This window comes from Myotis yumanensis, unplaced genomic scaffold, assembly GCF_028538775.1.
Source record: "Myotis yumanensis isolate MYYU_CA2020_CCGP unplaced genomic scaffold, mMyoYum1.0.hap1 SCAF_11, whole genome shotgun sequence".
In the NCBI taxonomy this organism is placed as follows: domain Eukaryota; kingdom Metazoa; phylum Chordata; class Mammalia; order Chiroptera; family Vespertilionidae; genus Myotis; species Myotis yumanensis.
The window spans coordinates 4300644-4319016 of NW_027223762.1; the positions used below are offsets into that span (position 1 = coordinate 4300644).

The 18373-nt window shown below is 47.1% G+C and overlaps 1 protein-coding gene across 2 annotated transcripts in view; it reads right to left on the bottom strand.

Moving 5' to 3' along the window:
* Positions 1–18373, bottom strand: part of NBAS (NBAS subunit of NRZ tethering complex) — a 196778-nt gene that overhangs the window by 17626 nt on the left and 160779 nt on the right. For both annotated transcript variants that reach the window (XM_070428703.1, XM_070428702.1), the window contains 4 exons: positions 8616–8834; positions 6400–6602; positions 4313–4402; positions 985–1180 (listed from right to left, as the gene is read on the bottom strand). In XM_070428703.1, coding sequence (XP_070284804.1) covers positions 985–1180; positions 4313–4402; positions 6400–6602; positions 8616–8834 — 708 coding nt within the window. The remainder of the gene's footprint in view (positions 1–984; positions 1181–4312; positions 4403–6399; positions 6603–8615; positions 8835–18373) is intronic.

Genomic DNA, 18373 nt, shown 5'->3' on the forward strand with positions numbered 1-18373 from the left:
AAGCTGTTGAAAATGAGGGCCTCTGGATTTTTAATTCAGTTAACTCATCATTAGAAAACTAGAAATGCCGTCTCTCTGAGACGAGTGGGGAAGCAGGCTGCACAGACTCGGTGTTAATTTTGCAGGAGCTGGCCCGGTTCCCGGCATCACATGGATTTGTGGGGCCACTACTCTGGGCATCTCGGGGACAATTAAATATTAAGTCCCTCTTTGATGGCTGCAATGTTGCCGGAGGATCCCCAGCCACAGAAACGGCAGCAGTGCCTCATTTTCTGGTCCCTGAACATGGCAATATCGTCATCTATCCTTATCTTTACTCCGAGAACCCGTCGCCATCCTCATGTTCCCTCTGAGCATGCAGAGGGACAGGCAGACACAGAACCTGGGAACCCCGGAGGCCGACACTGTGGGGTGTCAGGGGTCTGGAATGCGAAGATGAGTGTGTGTGGGGGAGAAGTGACAGACAGCGGAGCCCCGCCTCCCCAGTTCCTCTAGTGATGGAAATGGTCAGGGACGGTTCCAGAGGAAAGATGAACGAGGGAGTCGAAGGAAGGATGGTGTGGAGACACTAATCTTGTGCGGTCGCTAAGCTGTTTCTGGCCGGGACAGGAGAGAGGAGAGGGCCTGAGAGTCCCTGGGCGGAGCAGGAAAGAAGTGAACCAGCTCAGCTGCCACTGCGCTTCCCTTCAGCCCTGCTTCTCCCCCGGGAAAGGGGAGCCACCATAACTAACCAACACCGGGAGGCCCTGACTGTATCTCAAGAAGAGAAACACGACCGCGCGTGTGAGCATGAAGTCGTCGGCTCTGCACAGGCACAGGCAGCCATCGGGGAAAGTGCAGGGGCTCTGCACAATGTCGCCCCCAATAGCCAGACGGAGGAGCGCCCTGTGTCAGGCTGGCTGCTTCCCTGGAGGCAGCGTCAAGTGAGCACCCAACGCCCTCCGTCTGTGACCAGGGAGGACATTCCAAAGCAGCGCTCCTCACCTGCCGCTGGGGCCACGTGGCCTTGAGGATGGCATCCGTCCGGAAGAACACCAGGAGCCTGCCGTCCTCCTCGCTCAGGTCAAACGACTGTCCCAGGACCTGCAGCGCGTGCACGCGGGGCCTCACGGGCAGCGAGTCATCAGCACAGAAAGGCCGCAGCCACTCCAGCAGGTCCTCGGGGGACACCAGCTCCTCCCTGCGGGGCAAGGTCAAGGGTCAGACAGGCATGCCAAGTCCTTCCCTCTTCAGTATCAAATGCAGACACTGACCTAAACACTTGTTTCTTGGGTGACTGTACTTCTTCACTTGAGAGCAAAAGGTTAGGTTTTCAATGGCTTACAGCAAACCACATTAGCTACTTAAAAACTATGAAAATAAATATAATTTTTAAACAGTATCACATTAAATTGCATTATCTAAAGCTGATAAAAATAACCATTAATCAATATGTCCTTAGCTACTCTGTTTCTTATGCGAAGTTTAGTAAGTAGTATGCTTATTTCACACTTGGAGTGCGGGTGAATTTCCCGCCAAAATATAAGATGGCTCTGTCTTTTGGTTTTGTTCCATCCACCAAAAGGGTGGATTACAAACAAATATTTGGTAATACGCAGTTACAATCGGCCCGAGTTTACACGTTTCCCGCACTCCACCGCAAATCTATATGAACCGAGTTAAAGACGGCTCCCGCGGAGTACGCGCAATTCACGCGAGCCGACTTAACTCGTTTCCCGCACTCCAAGTGTTCAATTAACGATAATCACAGCCCCAGGCATCACTCAGGAATTTTATATAAACTATTACTATTGACACTATGCAAAGTCAGATCATAAGTTCCATTTTATTTTATTTTTCTACTTTTACTAATACATAGCTGACATATAATGTTGCAATAGTTTAACATAATGATTTGATATATGTACATATTGCAAAATGATCACCATGATAAATTTAGCTAAATCCATATAACCTGACATAGTTACAAATTATTTTTTTGTAATTTATCATTGAAAGTATTACAGATAGATGTCCCTTTTTCTGCCCCCATTGTGCTGAGGGTTAAAAGTTATGACTTTGTCTTTCTTCATCTTTTTTAAGCCAAAAAAAAAAAAAAATTCTCTAAGCTTTTTTGTGAAAAAGCCTTTGTAATTGTTCTCTGAAATAAAAAGTAAGACCTTGCTCTCTATTTCCATTCCCTAATGTATTCCTCTTTGGAACCTGAAGCTTAAAAGCTAGTCCGTATGCAAGACCCACACTGGATTCCTCTGTGTATCTGGCTGGAAACTCACTAAGAAAAACACGGCCTCTAATCTCGTTGTGACGTTCCCAGTGGACAAGCCTGGGAAGCCCCGGTGGGAGGGGCTTAGTGCAGAGCCTGGGAAGGTCCCTTTCATTGAGGAGGCCAGGCCAGGGCAGCAGGACCTGAGAGCAGCAGCGCTGACAGCCGCCCTGGGGAGCTGCCAGTCAGCTCTGACAGGTGTGTGGGAAGGCAGCAATGCCTCCTCTGGGAGGCGCTGCATGCTTCCCACACAGGGCAGCATCTCCCTGCTGTGTTCTGCTGAATCCACAGCTCCCAGCACCTTCCTCAGCCAGGAGGAGTTCACCCCCTCCTCCTCTAACACTCGGATGCCCTAGACCAGGCCCAATGGCACCCTGGGGCGTCCTGCGCTGACTCCCCAGCAGCGTAAACTGCTCCCTGCACCTGGCTTTCTGCATAGCTCTCCCCACGCTACAGCAGAGTCACCAGGGCCGGGGCAGGCTGGCCGCCCTGCAAGGCTCCCAGCTCCGAGCTCCGAGCTCCTAGCTCCTCGGTTGAAGGTTATTTCCTACCCATAGTCAGCTCCTCGTGACTTCCCAGGGCATGGCACCCAGTAAGCACGCAAAAGAAAGTAAATAAATGTCTCATGAGAGTGAAAGGCCTGAATCAGCCACTGCTGCAGGTTCCTGACCACCCAAAGGTCCACGAGCAGCAGTCCAGAGAAGCTGTGCAAGGTCAAGTGCAAGGTCAAAGGCAGAAAAGCAGAGGCCCTGCTCGCTGTGTCTCCCACACTCACCTACGTGGCTCATCCTATACTCTTTCATCCAGACCTCGGGCACAGAGCAAGGCATGGAAATATGCCATCGAGGCAACTGGGTGCTAAGTTGTGTCTGCAAGTCAGACTGGAGCCCGGTTCTAGTCCCAGGTCTGATCTGGGAAAAGTCAATTCCCCTCTCTGAGCTTCTAGACTCACCTGAACATGGCAGCAACATACGCAGCCATCAAAAATAGTAATCATTAAATCTATAAAGACAGAGATGTTATAACAGCAAGCAAATACCATGAAATGTGCGTGTTTATAAATCTTGATCAACACGATATCAAAATGCGTCTGTACCTGAACAATAACGGAATAGCAGTTAATAACACAAACAAGAACTATATTACTGAATGGAACTACTGGGAGTTTTCTCAAACACTTTTTCATTATTATTAAGTCACATTTTCCATTAAAAAAGGAAAACTGGGACAAGGCCTTCCAGGGTCGACATGGATATCAGACGTAGGAGAGATCTTTGTAAACTCAGGAAGTATCTAACCATTCATTCATTGTTGCCACTATTCCTATCACTGCCATTGCAAGCAGATGAAAAATTCTTTCTAAAAACGGCATTAGAGCCCTGACTGGTTTGGCTCAGTGGATGGAGCGTCGGCCTTCGAACTGAAAGGTCCAAGGTTCGACTCCGGTCAAGGGCATGTACCTTGGTTGCGGGCACATCCCCAGCGGGAGGTGTGCAGGAGGCAGCTGATCGATGTTTCTCTCTCATTGATGTTTCTAGCTCTCTATCCCTCTCCCTTCCTCTCTGTAAAAAGTCAATAAAATATATTTAAAAACGGCATTAGAGACACATACCTTCTAGATTTATACAACGTGAACGCTTAGTCCTCAGACAAGACAGATCTACCATACAGAAAGCTTTTTAAAAAACAATGTAACATATACTCTAGGAATTTCCATACTTAGTCACTACAGTTAGTGGTGACAGCTGTGTCCCTTCTCTAAGCCCAGAGAGCCCTCTCCCCAGCCGCCCTAGGAGGAAGGTCAGGAGACCAGGCTCTCTCAGCAAACAAGGCTCAGGGCAGCAGGTGAGCAGAGCTGACGGGGTACATGCAGCTGGGGAAGCCGTGTGTGCACCTGCAGAGACACTTTCAGTTCTGCAAAAAGCACTCAGCTTTCTTCCAGAAACGCCTCAAAACAGTGCCTAGTCTTGGAAGCATCTCACACACACATGTGATTCTGAGGCTCTGAGGAAGGCCCTGAGTGAGATCGCCAGCCTGTTCCAGTCTTACCCCTCATCCACGCTGGCACGGACGGCTGCTACGACGCCTTCCAGGACCTGGAGCGGGTCCCGGGGCCCACCAAGGTCGGCACCGCCTCCGCTGTGGGGGGAGAGAGGAACAGTGAGACACAGCTCGGCACCCGCACTCAGCCACCTGCAGCTCGGCCTTCGTGGATCTGCAGTCTGCAAATGTACAGGGCCCTGTCCTACATGCAAGGACGTGAAAAGAACACACTTCTTCCGGGAAGGAACTCACAGTCTAATACATTTGTGTTTTCCTATCAAGAGAATAAAAAACCCTACTTGCATTCTGTCATTCAAAAAGCATTCCATGGACATTAAATACCCAAGCCATTTCCAACATGAAATATGCAATAATCACCCAAATTCTCCAGTAGGTCTATTTGCTCCTATTTCCAGGGGACCCAGCAGAGATCAGCACTGCCCTGTTTTACATGTGTTCTGCCATTCCACAAGCCCAACGGCCCCTGATACAGGCACTATTATCACGCCCAGTGTCCCACTGCATGAGTCTGAAATTCCAGCGAATTCTGAAAACGCATCAGAGGAAAAAGACGTTTTAGATGAGTTTTTTGAATGGTTTAAGCTATATGATTTAAGTCAACTGCTGGATTCAGTTATTTTCATGCCTTTGTTATTTCATGCCTATCACATTTTACTAACTCCCTCAAAGGTAACTGTTATGGATATTGTCGATGGGAGTTTCTTTTCCTTTACGAAGAGGTGGTTGAACTCCTAATGTCCCCTTTCCTTCCACTGCTAAAGACTTAATTCACACTTACGGACTGTCTTAAGTGTGTAAGAATTACATTTATTAGATCAGCCCAAATCAAAGCTTCAGTAGAACTGGTGCAGCGAAGGAGGTTAGAACTAAAATTTACATCAGAATTTTTTAATGTAAAAATATCTTTAACTATTAATGGAAATGTGCAATTTTTAGTAAATAAACTAAATTCATAAAGCTTGAATGGTTCAAAATATTTATTTTGGTGAGCTTCCTGTAAAACCTTGATTTAAGAAACAATAAAAAATAACTCTGAATCACAAGGTACAAAATGTGGTGAATAAGTACCTCTCATCATCTGCAAGAGGAAGGTGGTTCTATAACCACCACCACCACCAAAGCCAATGTTAATAGAACAAAGCTTTATTAATTTGGCTTTATTATTTCTAAAAACTGTTACATTTTATTTCTCTCTCTCTCTCTCCATATAAAATCGCCAGCTACCTCAGAGAACTCCGGTGAAAATTGCATGAAGCCAGGGTAATTAAACTGATAAAGGCTCATTTGATTTCAGTTCAGCTGCTGGAAACTGACATGCATTTAATCAAAAAGTTCCTCAAGAGCAATACAGAATTACAAAGAACGCTTAAAAGGAGAATGAATTAAGCACAACTAAATCTTTTAGCCTAACTGCATTATTCACACAAAGCACTCGACGACTCATTATTTTCTTAGCTTAACTCCCCTCTGTTCTAACCCTCTGGATGCATTCCTATAAAGACACCAGCATATGGATACAAAGGTGGAATTTCTCAATTGTGAGTTTTTTGGTTTTTAATTTTTTTTGCCATCATTTCAGGTAAATGATGTCCTAAGACACTTCACAGAAGTCTAACTTCTTCGGACTGTGACTAACCAGGCCTTGTGAACTTCCTAAGAACCTCTGGGAACCATTTCCCCACAGCTACGCGAAGGGACACTGGGAAAGGCGAGATCTGCCAACCCACCCTGAGGTCCATGCAGCCTGACACCTGGCTGTTCCACATGCCATGTTGGCCTTTCCCTTGTTTCAAGAATAACTAGGAGGGAGGAGGTGTGGAACCAGAAGTTAGCTACTTCCTTGACATATTACACACAATACCAACATGAAACGTTCTCATGGTGCTCTAGTCTCAAGACATAGGACTTGGGGAGATCTCATCATCTGCATCTCACTTCTGCACAGAACTTCACAGTTCATGGGACACTGTGCCGGCATGATGATGTTTTATCTTCCCAACAACCATGAACCAAGCACTGTCATTGGCAGAGTCTCAACTCAGGTTTTCCTCACTGGCTCCTGTATCGCTCACCTCAACGCAGAAATGATTTTCATCACTGCACTCTGTACTATGTCCTTGGGCGAGAGGTCAAGGGGGCCCACAGCCACCGCCAGCAGCTGCTGAATCATCGCCAGAGGCTGACCGTCCAAACACATGGCCACGGCTTGATCGTGAAGTTTCCCTCTTTCTGACCGGGAGAGATCATAGAGGTGACTGTATTTCTGCAGTATTTCCTGGGAATTAATAAATAAAAAAAACAAATAAAGTGGAATTCAACTTCTAAATAGCCCAAAGCAATTAAATCTCTACATGTACACAGAGAAGCATCTAGAAGCTTCTCAAAGCAAATACAGGGCAACCTGGTACCGTTAAGTCCAGCCTCTTTGAAACAAACAGCTGTTTTGATAATGACCCTCTTGGCCCAACACACTGTTCTACCCACTGAAAGACCATACATGTTTCAAGGAGAGTAGTGACAATTCTCCGATTTGAATATGATATATTTGCTTTAAAAATAAATAAGACAAGTATTTAAATTTTTAATCAAAATTGTTACACTAATAAGTACAGGCCACTCGAACAGCTAACGTTTACCCTCCTTTTTGTGACTGTGGGTCACAGCTGGGACAGCCAGTGGCTCCCTATCTCCCTCTCACCATGACTCCATGCTGTGCATCACACGGGCTAACGGGACTGAGAAACACAAGCTGGAGGGAAACTGTTATCACACTCCTGAATTCTCCCCATCATCTTCTCAGGGGTTTGTGCTTAGAAGTCTCAGGCTGATTTTGAAGTTTTCTAGTTGTTCATTATCTGAATTCTTCTCCACTGACTAACCTTTCTAGTTAGGATTTTTCTTTACAAGCTAAGAATACAATCCTATATAATAAAGAGCTAATATGCTAATTAGGCCAAACAGCCAAACGACCTTCCAAACGTCCTTTCAGACAACCTTCCGGATGAAGCCAGGGCTGTGAGGAGCTGCGAGGGCCAGCCAAGCAGCCGGGGCTGCAAGGGCCGAGCCCCTTGCACAAATTTCGTGCATGGGGCCTCGAGTGCTTAATAAACGTGTAAGACCTAAGAAAAATGAACAATGAGGCTAGTGGCCACTCACAGGTTCATTTACTATAGCATTAAATTTTAATTTTAAAAAATGTATACATCTAAACACTGTCTTCACCTACATGAAAACCATGTCCTTACCGATCTGTCAGCTTTTCAGTTACGGGAAAGAACATCTAAAAACCCCACAGGTGTTCCCTGTGACCATTCAGATAAACGCTCCAAAGGCCACCAGGGCTTCCTTGTGCAGCCCTGGCACACTGGGCCTCCTGCCTCTCCGTGGGCAGCCCTGGCACACTGGGTCTCCTGCCTCTCCGTGGGCAGCCCTGGCACACTGGGTCTCCTGCCTCTCCGTAGGCAGCCCTGGCACAGTGGGCCTCTGCCTCTCCGTGGGCAGCCCTGGCACAGTGGGTCTCCTGCCTCTCCGTGGGCAGCCCTGGCACAGTGGGTCTCCTGCCTCTCCGTGGGCAGCCCTGGCACAGTGGGCCTCCTGCCTCTCCGTGGGCAGCCCTGGCACAGTGGGCCTCCTGCCTCTCCGTGGGCAGCCCTGGCACACTGGGCCTCACACCTGGCTGTGGGCAGCCCTGGCACAGTGGGCCTCACACCTGGCCATGGGCAGGGTCTCCTAACCTGAGTGCTTTCTGAGACACCACAAGGGTCTCAACTGGGGATCAATTTCACTAGCAAAATAATTCATGTCAATAATAAAGTTATATTGAAAACAGAATACAAAAACAGAATGAATACACTCAATTAAAAAAAAACACCTACTGAAACAGGCAGGGTGGCGATTTCTGAATTTTTCTGAAAATTCAGGGGGAAACCTACCATTATTCAGTTAGAGAGCACAGAGCTGCTGGCTAGAAGCAGGCTGTCCAACCAGGGCCCCCCATCCTCAGCCTGGCGGCTACCCCCTCCTCCACACCTCCTATCTCCTCACCTCTTTCTTCCCAGATTATCAGTGGTGTGAAGTGGCCTAAAATCCTTTTAAAAGAAGTGAAAACTGAATTGACTATCAAGCGATAAAGAAGAGGTGAGAGATAAAGGCTTGAGGACTATTTTCAAGGATATCTGCAAGGTTGAAACCTACCAGAACTACTAATGTAGCTTTCGAGGGTAAAGGGAAGAAAATGCTGACATTAGCCGGGCAGTTGAGCTTCTGGAAGACGTGTTCCTTTCATTACCTGCTCACTGTTCTGCAGAGAAACAATGAAGCTGTGGCTCAGGGTGTCCAGGTGAGCGAGGGATTTCTCCAGATGACTCAAGGCGTCCGCATAGGTCACCTTAGAGTCCCCAGCTTCCTGCACGTCCTCTTCCGGATTTCTTTTCCGAAGCTTCTCAATAAAATGTTTGACTGTCTTAATAGCCTTGTTCGTCATCTCCTTGCGTACTTCCACAGACAGCTTTAAAAAAAGGAACGAACAACAATGAGACAAACCAGCCCTATGCTATTTATGGCGTATTTAATAAGGCATTCGCGAGACAGAGAGAGCAAAGGTGACATTTTAATATGCAACTCAAACCAGTGGGTAGGGCTTTTGTTATACTAGTTTTTCTCTGGAATATCATTTGCACTGTTAAATCAGTAAAAAGGTTTTCTTTTTATATGAGTCTTTTCTTTTAATATACTTTTATTGTTGGCAAGTCCTCTGCTCCAACATCTAAGAACATAGTCCACCCCTCTTCGTGCATGTACCCTGTCAGCTTGGCATGCTCGGTCTAGGCCCACACAGAAGTCTGTGCTTTCTAGAACTTGCTATTGGCCACAGGAGGTGAGCGCATATTTTCAGAGTATACATTTTTTTTTTTACCTCATCACTAGTTTCATCAGAAAAGCTTTTTTTCCTTATTTTTAATGGTATTTAAAAATAACGAAATAACCTGACACTTACCAAGAATATAGAGTGTAAATAAATGCAACCCTAAGTTAATTTTCCTGACGAGTCAGGATCTCTAAGATGCCAAATAATATTAGGACAAAGATGCAAGGGCTTTCATTTCACTCGGCATTTCATTTCACTGGGCATTTGAGTTTTTCACTTCTTAACTTTGTAAAAACAGGTTGATTGCTGAAGGACGTTAGCGTGAGTTTAAGAAGTATAAGTCTAACACTGAATTTACAGTTAGCAAACTTATTTTTTATAAATTCTTCTATGATGGAACAAGCAAAAAGTAAGAGAGAAAAAGATGGACCAAATTGTACCAGAGTAGAAAATGGCAATTTCTTCACTAACCCTAACCCACAAGGCACTTTTATTCTTAGCCGTCTTTTTTGCGAAATCCACAGAATGAACGTGTCACTCATATGCATCATTACCATAATAACCAATCAAAGATTTGAAACTATTCCTTGACAGCAATGTGTAATTACTATTCAAAAAATGTGGATTTTGAAAGATAAGTGATTAAATTGTTCTATTGCTCAATAAATAGATAATGAACATCGATTTTCCAGGCCCTGGCAAAATGAGATAAAAATATGAGCCAGGCTTAAAGAAATCACATTTAGTATAGAAGATGAGATGGTGGGGTGGGGGTGGGGGGGATTGAGGAGTCACCCATGACATCTGCACATCTCCTTGGGTCTACCTTCAAGATACACCCAGACTCCACCCAATTCCCACCCCTTCGCTGACACCACTCAGCCCCAAGCCACCATCGCCTCTCGCATATTCCAAGGGTGCTCCCTGGCCTCCCGACGGACGTGGCAGAGAGGTAACCACCACACACAGCAGGCTCCACTGCATCTGCCCGACCCCTTGCGCTGGGGTGAGCCACGTTCCAGCCCACGGCATCTGAACAGAAGGGATGTGTCATGTCTGAGCCACTGCGATCAACAACCCGCATGCACTGCTGTCCCGTCTCCCTCTGTCCCGGCCATGGCAGCTGGGGAGGGGGAGGTCCCAGACGGTAGAGCGTCCTTCGGCTTGGACCCTCCGGGACTGTGGTATAGAGCTCTCTGCCATCTCTCACCGGAACAGGAGCATGAGGGAGCCTGCATGCTTGCTGTGTTCAATGAAACCACTGCGATTGGGGGTGAACTGGCCACTCCAGCGTGACAGCAGCAGAGTGACATTTCACAAACATGACGCCACTCCTCCGCTCACATCTGTTTACGCTTCCCAGTTCACTAAGAATAAAAGCCAGTCTCCGAAGCCTACAGGACGTGCTCTTCCCTCACCTCACCTGCCTGTCTCACCTCCCCGCCTTCTCCACACTGTCCCTCCACTCCCAGCACCCTGGCCTCCTGGCCTCCCGCAGCGCCCTTCCACCTGCTGGTGCCCTGACTGGAAGTCCTCCCAGGAATCCTCCTGGCTGGCCCCGGTGCTGCCCTCGGGGCTTTCTCCTGACCCACCGTTAGCTTCTTTCCTTTTTTAATACATTTTTACTGATTTCAGAGAGAAAGGGAGAAGAGAGATAGACACATCAATGATGAGAGAGAATCATGGATCAGCTGCCTCCTGCAGACACCCTACTGGGGACTGAGCCCGCAACCCATGCATGTGCCCTGACCGGGAATCAAACTGACCTACTGGTTCATAGGTCAATGCTCAACCACTGAGCCACGCTGGCTGGGCTCGGCGTTAGTTTCTTTCTTCACAGCTGACATTGAGCTTCTATCTGCTACTGTCTGTCACTGTTATCTTCACAGAACCCGGACGGTGGCTCAAACATAATGAATGCCCAATTTGTTGAATGTATGGTGGACAGATGACAATATTTAAAGAAGACAGAAGAGCAAAACAGAGCTGCAGAGGTGGGAGCTCAGGGTGTATGAGGAACCCCCGGGAACACTGCATTCAGACAGAGCAGGGCTGTGCAGGTCTCTGCTACACGCTCTTGTGTTTGTTGAGCTGGTTGGTTTTCACGATGCTTTAGGAAGACCTAACACCCAGTCTCAGCTAAGGGCTGTGAGAGAATGGGCCTGGGCTGAACTTGACCTGTAGGCCGTAGTTCACCGGCCCCTGAGCTACAATCCTGAGAATCTACAGTTGGAAGATAAACTGAGAATAAGCTGTAAATGGCCTCGGGCGCCTGGCTAGCTACACAACCTGCACTCCGGGAATGCGGACGCCACCGAGGCAGCTGCAGACTGAGGACAATGACAGGGACTGTCTCTCTCGGTCCCATTTAAAAACACTGTAGGAGAATCTTCCTCCAAAGAAATATAGGAAACTGCAGGTTCCGAGGGGAAAAGGTCATCCTTGCTCAAGCCTCCCTTCGTGGGTCCTTCCAGATCAGCTCAGAGTTCACTCTCGCCTCGGGACGCCGTCGCCCCTGACACCATCTCAGCCCAGGCACACGCCTCTCCCACGCCTCCCTAAAGCACTCCGTGCTCTCCCAGATCCAAGAAAGGTCACACTGCATTCAACTCGTCTGCTTATTTTTGTGTCTCCCTGACTAAACAACGAGCCCCTTCAGGGCAGAAGCTGTGCTTCCTAGGTCTCTGCATCGCTGGCACCTCACACGCTCTCTAGCCCATCACAGACCAACGGGAACATCCCTGGCACCTAACACGCTGTCTAGCCCATCGCAGACCAACAGGAAGTAGCTGCTGAGTACTGATCATCTCTGATCAATGACAAGGGAAAGACCCTTCAAGAGGCAATGAAATGACACGTGCTGAGATGTCCCTCGAAACGTGTGTTCAGAATGTGCCGGAAGGCCCCGATTTACTCTGCAAAACCCTGTTCCTGGCCGAGGACCCCAAGAGCCTAAAACTGGGAAAGGACATTTTAAAGGACTTGAAACCAAAAGAAAAACAAAAAAACAAAACTGGGGCCAGATGTATGCCATTGGGACATTGCCAGTCCATGGTAATCACGCAGCAAAAGGCACAAGGACATTAAGCTAGCGATGACTTTCAGTTCATTTATTCTATAGACAATGTCCCCTGAGTGGGTGCTGCACGCTAGGTGCCTTGGGCCGTGCTGGGCACACAGACAGGGCTAGATCAGGCCCCGCCCCGAGGTGGTCCAAGTCTGGCTGAAAAGGGGAAGCATGATCCTCATAAACCTACACCAGGGTTAGGACAGGATGCTGTGGAGGGTCCTGAGGCGCCCTTGTCCCCATGGGACGGTTGTAAAGGAGGCTACGTGTCAGGAGAGTCCTCGGGCGTGAGTGGGCTTTAAGACAAGGGAAGACTGCCAAGAGGTCACCGAGCCTGGGAGGAAAGGGCGTGGCTGGGACGCAGAGGGCAAGTAAAGGCCATCAGAGAGGAGGACGAAGCCAGCAGTGGTGACCACGGGAGGAGCCTGTAAGTTCTTCATCATCTTCACGCCCGGGAAGCCTGACAGAAAGGAGCTGAAGCAGGAGCTGACGCCTTTAGTGCGACCGCTTTCAGGGCATGGCTCGATCTGAAGTCCACGCGGCCATTTTCATCACGGGCAGGCGCTTCAAGGCTGATCAGTCTCGTGAAACAGGCACTTTTCCTTTTTCCTTTTTGAAATGAGCATCGCATGCCTCTGAAGATAAGGCTGAGATTGAGGAGATGCAGGGGCCCGAGAAAACCCAGCTGCTACCCACAGTCAGGTGGGAAACTGGGGTTGGCATGCTGCTTACACCGAAACAGCCACGACGCAGGACAATGGGCAAATCAAGAGCAAAATTATTTTATTCACATATTTCCACATCACCGTTACTCTGAGATTGAAAACAATTTCTTTGACTAATAAAGGATGGCTAGATAGCCACTCGATTTGGTCTCCATTTAAAACCTCGCAGGACTTTTTCATCTTTCCCCGCTTCAAGCACAAACACCCCACCCCTCACCACATGCTAGGCCTGCTGTTGGCACTGGGGCACACAGGTAAGTCCACACACACTCCTACCTGTGAAGACACACATCCCAACGGGGCAGCCAAACACAACAATATTCGTAAAGCGCAGCCCAAGTATCAGTTAGGTATGTGGGTGCACCTAGAAAAGTGTCTGCCCGACCGGCGTGGCTCAGGGGTTGAGCGTCGACCTATGAACCAGGAGGTCACGGTTTGGTTCCCGGTCAGGGCACAGGCCCGGGTTGTGGGCTCAGTCCCCATTGTGGGACGTGCAGGAGGCAGATGATCAATGATTCTCTCTCATCATGGATGTTTCTAACCCTCTCTCTCTCTCTCCCTAACCCATTTAAAAATAAAAAAATAAAAATATCTATCTTGGAAAAAAGGCAAGCAAGTCTGCACAAAGGTGGAGCAGCCCATCAGGATGTGGAGGCTGCGCAGGTCTTCCTGTGAGGAAGGTGCGGGGCGGGCTCCAGGCAGAGAGAGCAGCTTTATAGAGAGAAATGAGTGGTATTGCTATGACATCACTCCTTCCCCATCCACTATGTGAACAAGACTTTTAAATATTCATATCTATAGAAATGCAAAATGGAATTGATATTTAATGCAAGTTCAATCTAGCAATAAGTAACAGTCATCCAAGGGCACATAAACTAATTAAAAATAATGTTTAAAGCCCTACCCACCCTCATTAAGATGTACATTTAAAATATAATTTTATTTTTAATAGTTAATACTTATTTATCAAAAATGTTAATGCATCTATGTTGTTCTAATCTAATGTACGATGCAATAATTCAAACAATAATTCAATGCAGAGTTATCATAAAAATATTAGAGCCCTATGGTCACAAGAAACACTTTAAATGTTAATTTCTATTTCTGGAATTATTTTTGATGCAGAGAAACAAGACTTTTAAGCATAAAAGCACCTCATTCTGATAAATTACATGAAGGTGAACTGTAAAAGCTCTCAGCACAAACAACTCTGTGGAACTGTTTCATTAAGAGACCTGGTGAAATCCTAGGTGATTTCCGCAGCCACAGGCCACTGGGACGGCCGCAGTCCCTCTTAAAATACCCGAGAAAGTGATCGCTCCCTAAGCTACTGGTTTACACCTTCATCTGTAAAGCGTTCCCTCTGGCTGTCCAGCAGGCAAACACCGGCCTCCCACGCTGGTGTCCACTGGACAGGAATGGTCCTGGGTCCCATGTAGAGAGCGCAGTGGGCACTGGCTAAGGGAGAGGGCATGGCTGCTCGGTGCACATCCCTTTGCTTCCCAGCCGGAGACGGCCTTACTACCACAGCCATCAGGAGATAAATCTGTTTCTAAGTCCAGGGACTTAGTAAGAGGAGGGGGCGGACTGGATGAACAAGGGAGGGAGGGGAGAGGGTCCACATCACTGAAGGGTTACTGTTGAACGCGAACGAAGTGAAATCTGTGAAGTCTGCCAGACAGGAGCGTGCAATGGGGAGGTTATTTTCACACTCTTTTCCCTGCTCCTTTTTTCATGTTAAAATTTGCTGCACGTTATTCGGAGGCTGTTTATTGATTCCTCTCTTCCCTAAGATCCCACCCACCCCCTGTGAAGTTGGAGCCCACACACTTCGCAGGAAGGGGAAGGCCCTCCTTCTCGCACTTATGAATGACGGGGCGCGAGGGCTGCAGACGCTGCCGCCAGACGCCTCCTGGGGGCTGGTGCACAGACTTCTATGATGAGGCTGTGCACATGGCTGACAGGACAGATCGCAGGGAACGTTACAGTAATACTCTCTCCTCCTGTAAACCTGTTTGCAAGGCTGCATTTGAAAGGTCAATGCAGGAACTGGTTCACCTGAGCCAGGTGCAGGTGCACCCGGATGACTATGACGGACTTCTGGAAGGAAACGCTGGTCCCCTTGTTATCACAGGGGGACACCGACAACATTTAAGGGACAACTCGTGGACTTGTACAAGTCACAACATTCAGAGTGAATGCTAATCCACAGCCCTCCGTCGAGTAAGCAGCCAGGAGGGGCCCTTTAAGATAGGTTATCTGCGTGGCAACAACCTCTTCCTAATCTGAGCACAGCTGATGGGACCAGGCAGTGATGCAGCCGGGCAGCCGCCCAGGGGCTGGACAATGGCCGTCCACTGTCCTCTGCTCTACACCGGACAGCGACATGCAACCAAACAGGTGCCTCTTCAGGGAAACTTTAATGTGAGGGTGTGTGTGTGAGAGTGAGTGTGAGTGTGAGTGTGAGTGTGAGTGAGTGTGAGAGGTGGGAGAGCCAGAGAGAGCAGGTTCACACATTCAGGTCACAGCTTGTCCGTGTTTGGGAAGCTTTGCTCACTGAGCCCGTTTCCTTGCTCCCACATCGCTGGTATTGGTGTCCTGTTACTCTTACTACAATGCCCTTAACTGAAGTGACCAGAGGGGGAGGCTTCATACATCCTGAAAAAAAAAACCCAAATCCTAACGCATGGAAATAAAGAGTCGTGCCGTCTGCAGATGACACGATTCTCTATATAGAAAGAACGGTTTGGGGAACAACAGCCTATGACCGTGGTTCTCGAAGTGAGGCCCACAAGCCACAGAGGCCCAGACTCTTTCAAGGGCTTTCCCAAGTCGAAGTTATTTTTATGACATTAAATTATCTTTTCATTATTTATCTAGTTTCACTGTATTGATATTTGTATGATGGTTAAAAATACTGGATAAAAGCGTGGGAACTTAAGCACAAATCAAGGGATGGCATCACTGGCATTTTCACTTAAGCATGTTCTTGAAAAAGGAGTAAAAATTATTAATTTTACCAAATCTCAACCACTGAGGGCACATGTCCGCAGTGTCCCGTGGGAAGAACCGAGATTTATGCCCAGAGCGCTTCACTGCGTGCGAGCAGGAAAGGCCGTGGGCCTGGCGGGGTTGGAGCTGACGTAGCTGCTTTCTGCAGCGGCCCCAGGTCTGCCTGAGAGCGAGGAATAGACACACGGCGGTTACTCCGACTTGGGCATCTGGCAGACAGTCCTCCAAGTGAGCAGAGTGAGCCTGTCACTTCAATAGAAACAGCTCATTATATTTATTGCCAATGACAAAATTTGAGCTCTCAAGCGAAAAATTAGAATTCTGGTAAACTTGTGCCCACCACTGTGAGCTTGACAGCTTCCCGATACTTAAAGACTCATCTGCTGAGGCAGGGGGTTCATACTCATGCGCATGCTTTGCTCATAGTACATAAAGCAATATGTCAGCATCGGGGTGCTCTCCGTAACTCAGCAGGTCCCTCTTTTCCAAATGCCCAATGCATTCTATTCCAAACCAGACGTGGGTGCAAGATCGAGTCAAACTGTAACCTAGACCAGCGGTTTTCAGACGGTGAGCTGCAGGAATGTTTAAAACATGCAATGCCTGCCTCTGTAGTCAGGGGCACTGACCTCTTTTCCCTCAGATTGTCAAATAAGAAAATGACAACAGCCAACACAACAGTAGCTGTCTGATGTAAATGAATCAAAATTATACTTGTTTGTGTGTTTTTGTCAGATCAGCAAAAAATATAACCTATTTTTGGTGTGCCACAGAATTTTAGTAGTTTATGTGCCATGAGATGAAAACAGTTGGCAATTGCTAATCTAAACCAACAGTTTTGATGTGAGCAGAGGACAAAAAGTTCACCACATGGATTCCGTTTCCACGTTACTAGTCTTAAGCTCCATCACTTGCTGAGTTTCAGTCACTTTCGAAGAATCCCCGAAATGACAGTCTATTACAGCACCCCCTTCTCGGGCCTCATCGCTGGATTTCCTTCACTTACTTCAACCAGAACGACAAAGAAGTGTCCTATGAAGCCAGACATAGAAATGTAGAATGATGCTGACACTTCATCAATTATTTTTATTTTGGAAGTATAGTTATTTCCCATTAAAATATGCTATTCATGTCCAACTATAATGGGTCTATTATTGGTAGTTTTCAATGAACTAAACAAATATTTCTAAAATTTCTTGGTTTTAATTTCTAATATAACTACCAATGAATATAAACTTCATAAACAAAAGTTCTTTAGGGTCCTCAGTAATTTTTAAGAACGTCAAGGCATCCAAAGATCTAAAGGTTTAAGAATCACCAAGCTGTGATAATAACTATTTAAACACCCACTCAACAAGTTCCTGCTTATGCTGTGCTAGGAACTAGAACATTAGAGATAAAGGCACCAGCCCTACATTCAAAGAATTTCCAATTTTGTTAAAATTCTCAATATTAAGAATTTTACTGTAAAGAAAAACTTCATTTTAAGTCTCTTAGAGGAATGTCTTTTGCATCTTAATGTCACCAATGGCAATTAATATTATAGATGGCACATAACTGATGCCTAAATACTTCGAGATTCAATCTGAATCTACATAACATGCATTCGATCGATGCATCGGAAAGTCAGGTATGTTGTCACGTGGTGAGGAAATGTGCACTAGCTAACCATGCTCACACACATTTTGGACACCGACTGCCCATTACGGTGAAAACGTGCTGCCATCCTCAGTTAAAAGGCCATCTTAGCGCCGTGAAGGCCCCAAAGGTACAGCGACAACGCGGCCCTCTGAATGATTCTTGAGCTTCATATTAAGTTGGATTTTTAAGTCCTATCCCAGTTTTTAAGATAAATGTATTCTTCCAGAGCTTTATGTCGCATAGTCTGGTTAATGGGATAAGGGAGAAAACAGCAGCTTATTTCAAGAATCTGAATTGTCATCATATGAAACACAGAGTTCCTGATGCTGTTTCCATAGCTCCAGAAGGCAGGACCAAAAAGTGGAGACTGTCAGGAGCCCAAAGAAAGATGCCATATATATAAGGGCGGTAGCTTAATCATCAATAGAAATGATGCTTAAAGGTCAGAGGTCAATCTAGATAAGAGGCTCTCAAGTAATTTTCTGCTCTAATCCAAAGGAGACAGGGTCCTCCCACCAGGAACGGCAGGAGCTGAAACAGAGGGTGTGTGCGGGTGGGGTGAGGGCGGCAAGTGCCTGTCCAATCCAGGCTGAGCTCTGGGCAGGATCCGAGAAGGCCTTTTCTAATTCTGTCACTACCGGGGGTTTTCAAAGAAGGATCCCCACAAACTTCTGGGGAGCATTTAGTGAGGGAGACGGGTTCTTTTCACGCCCTTACTTCTCATGTAGCATACC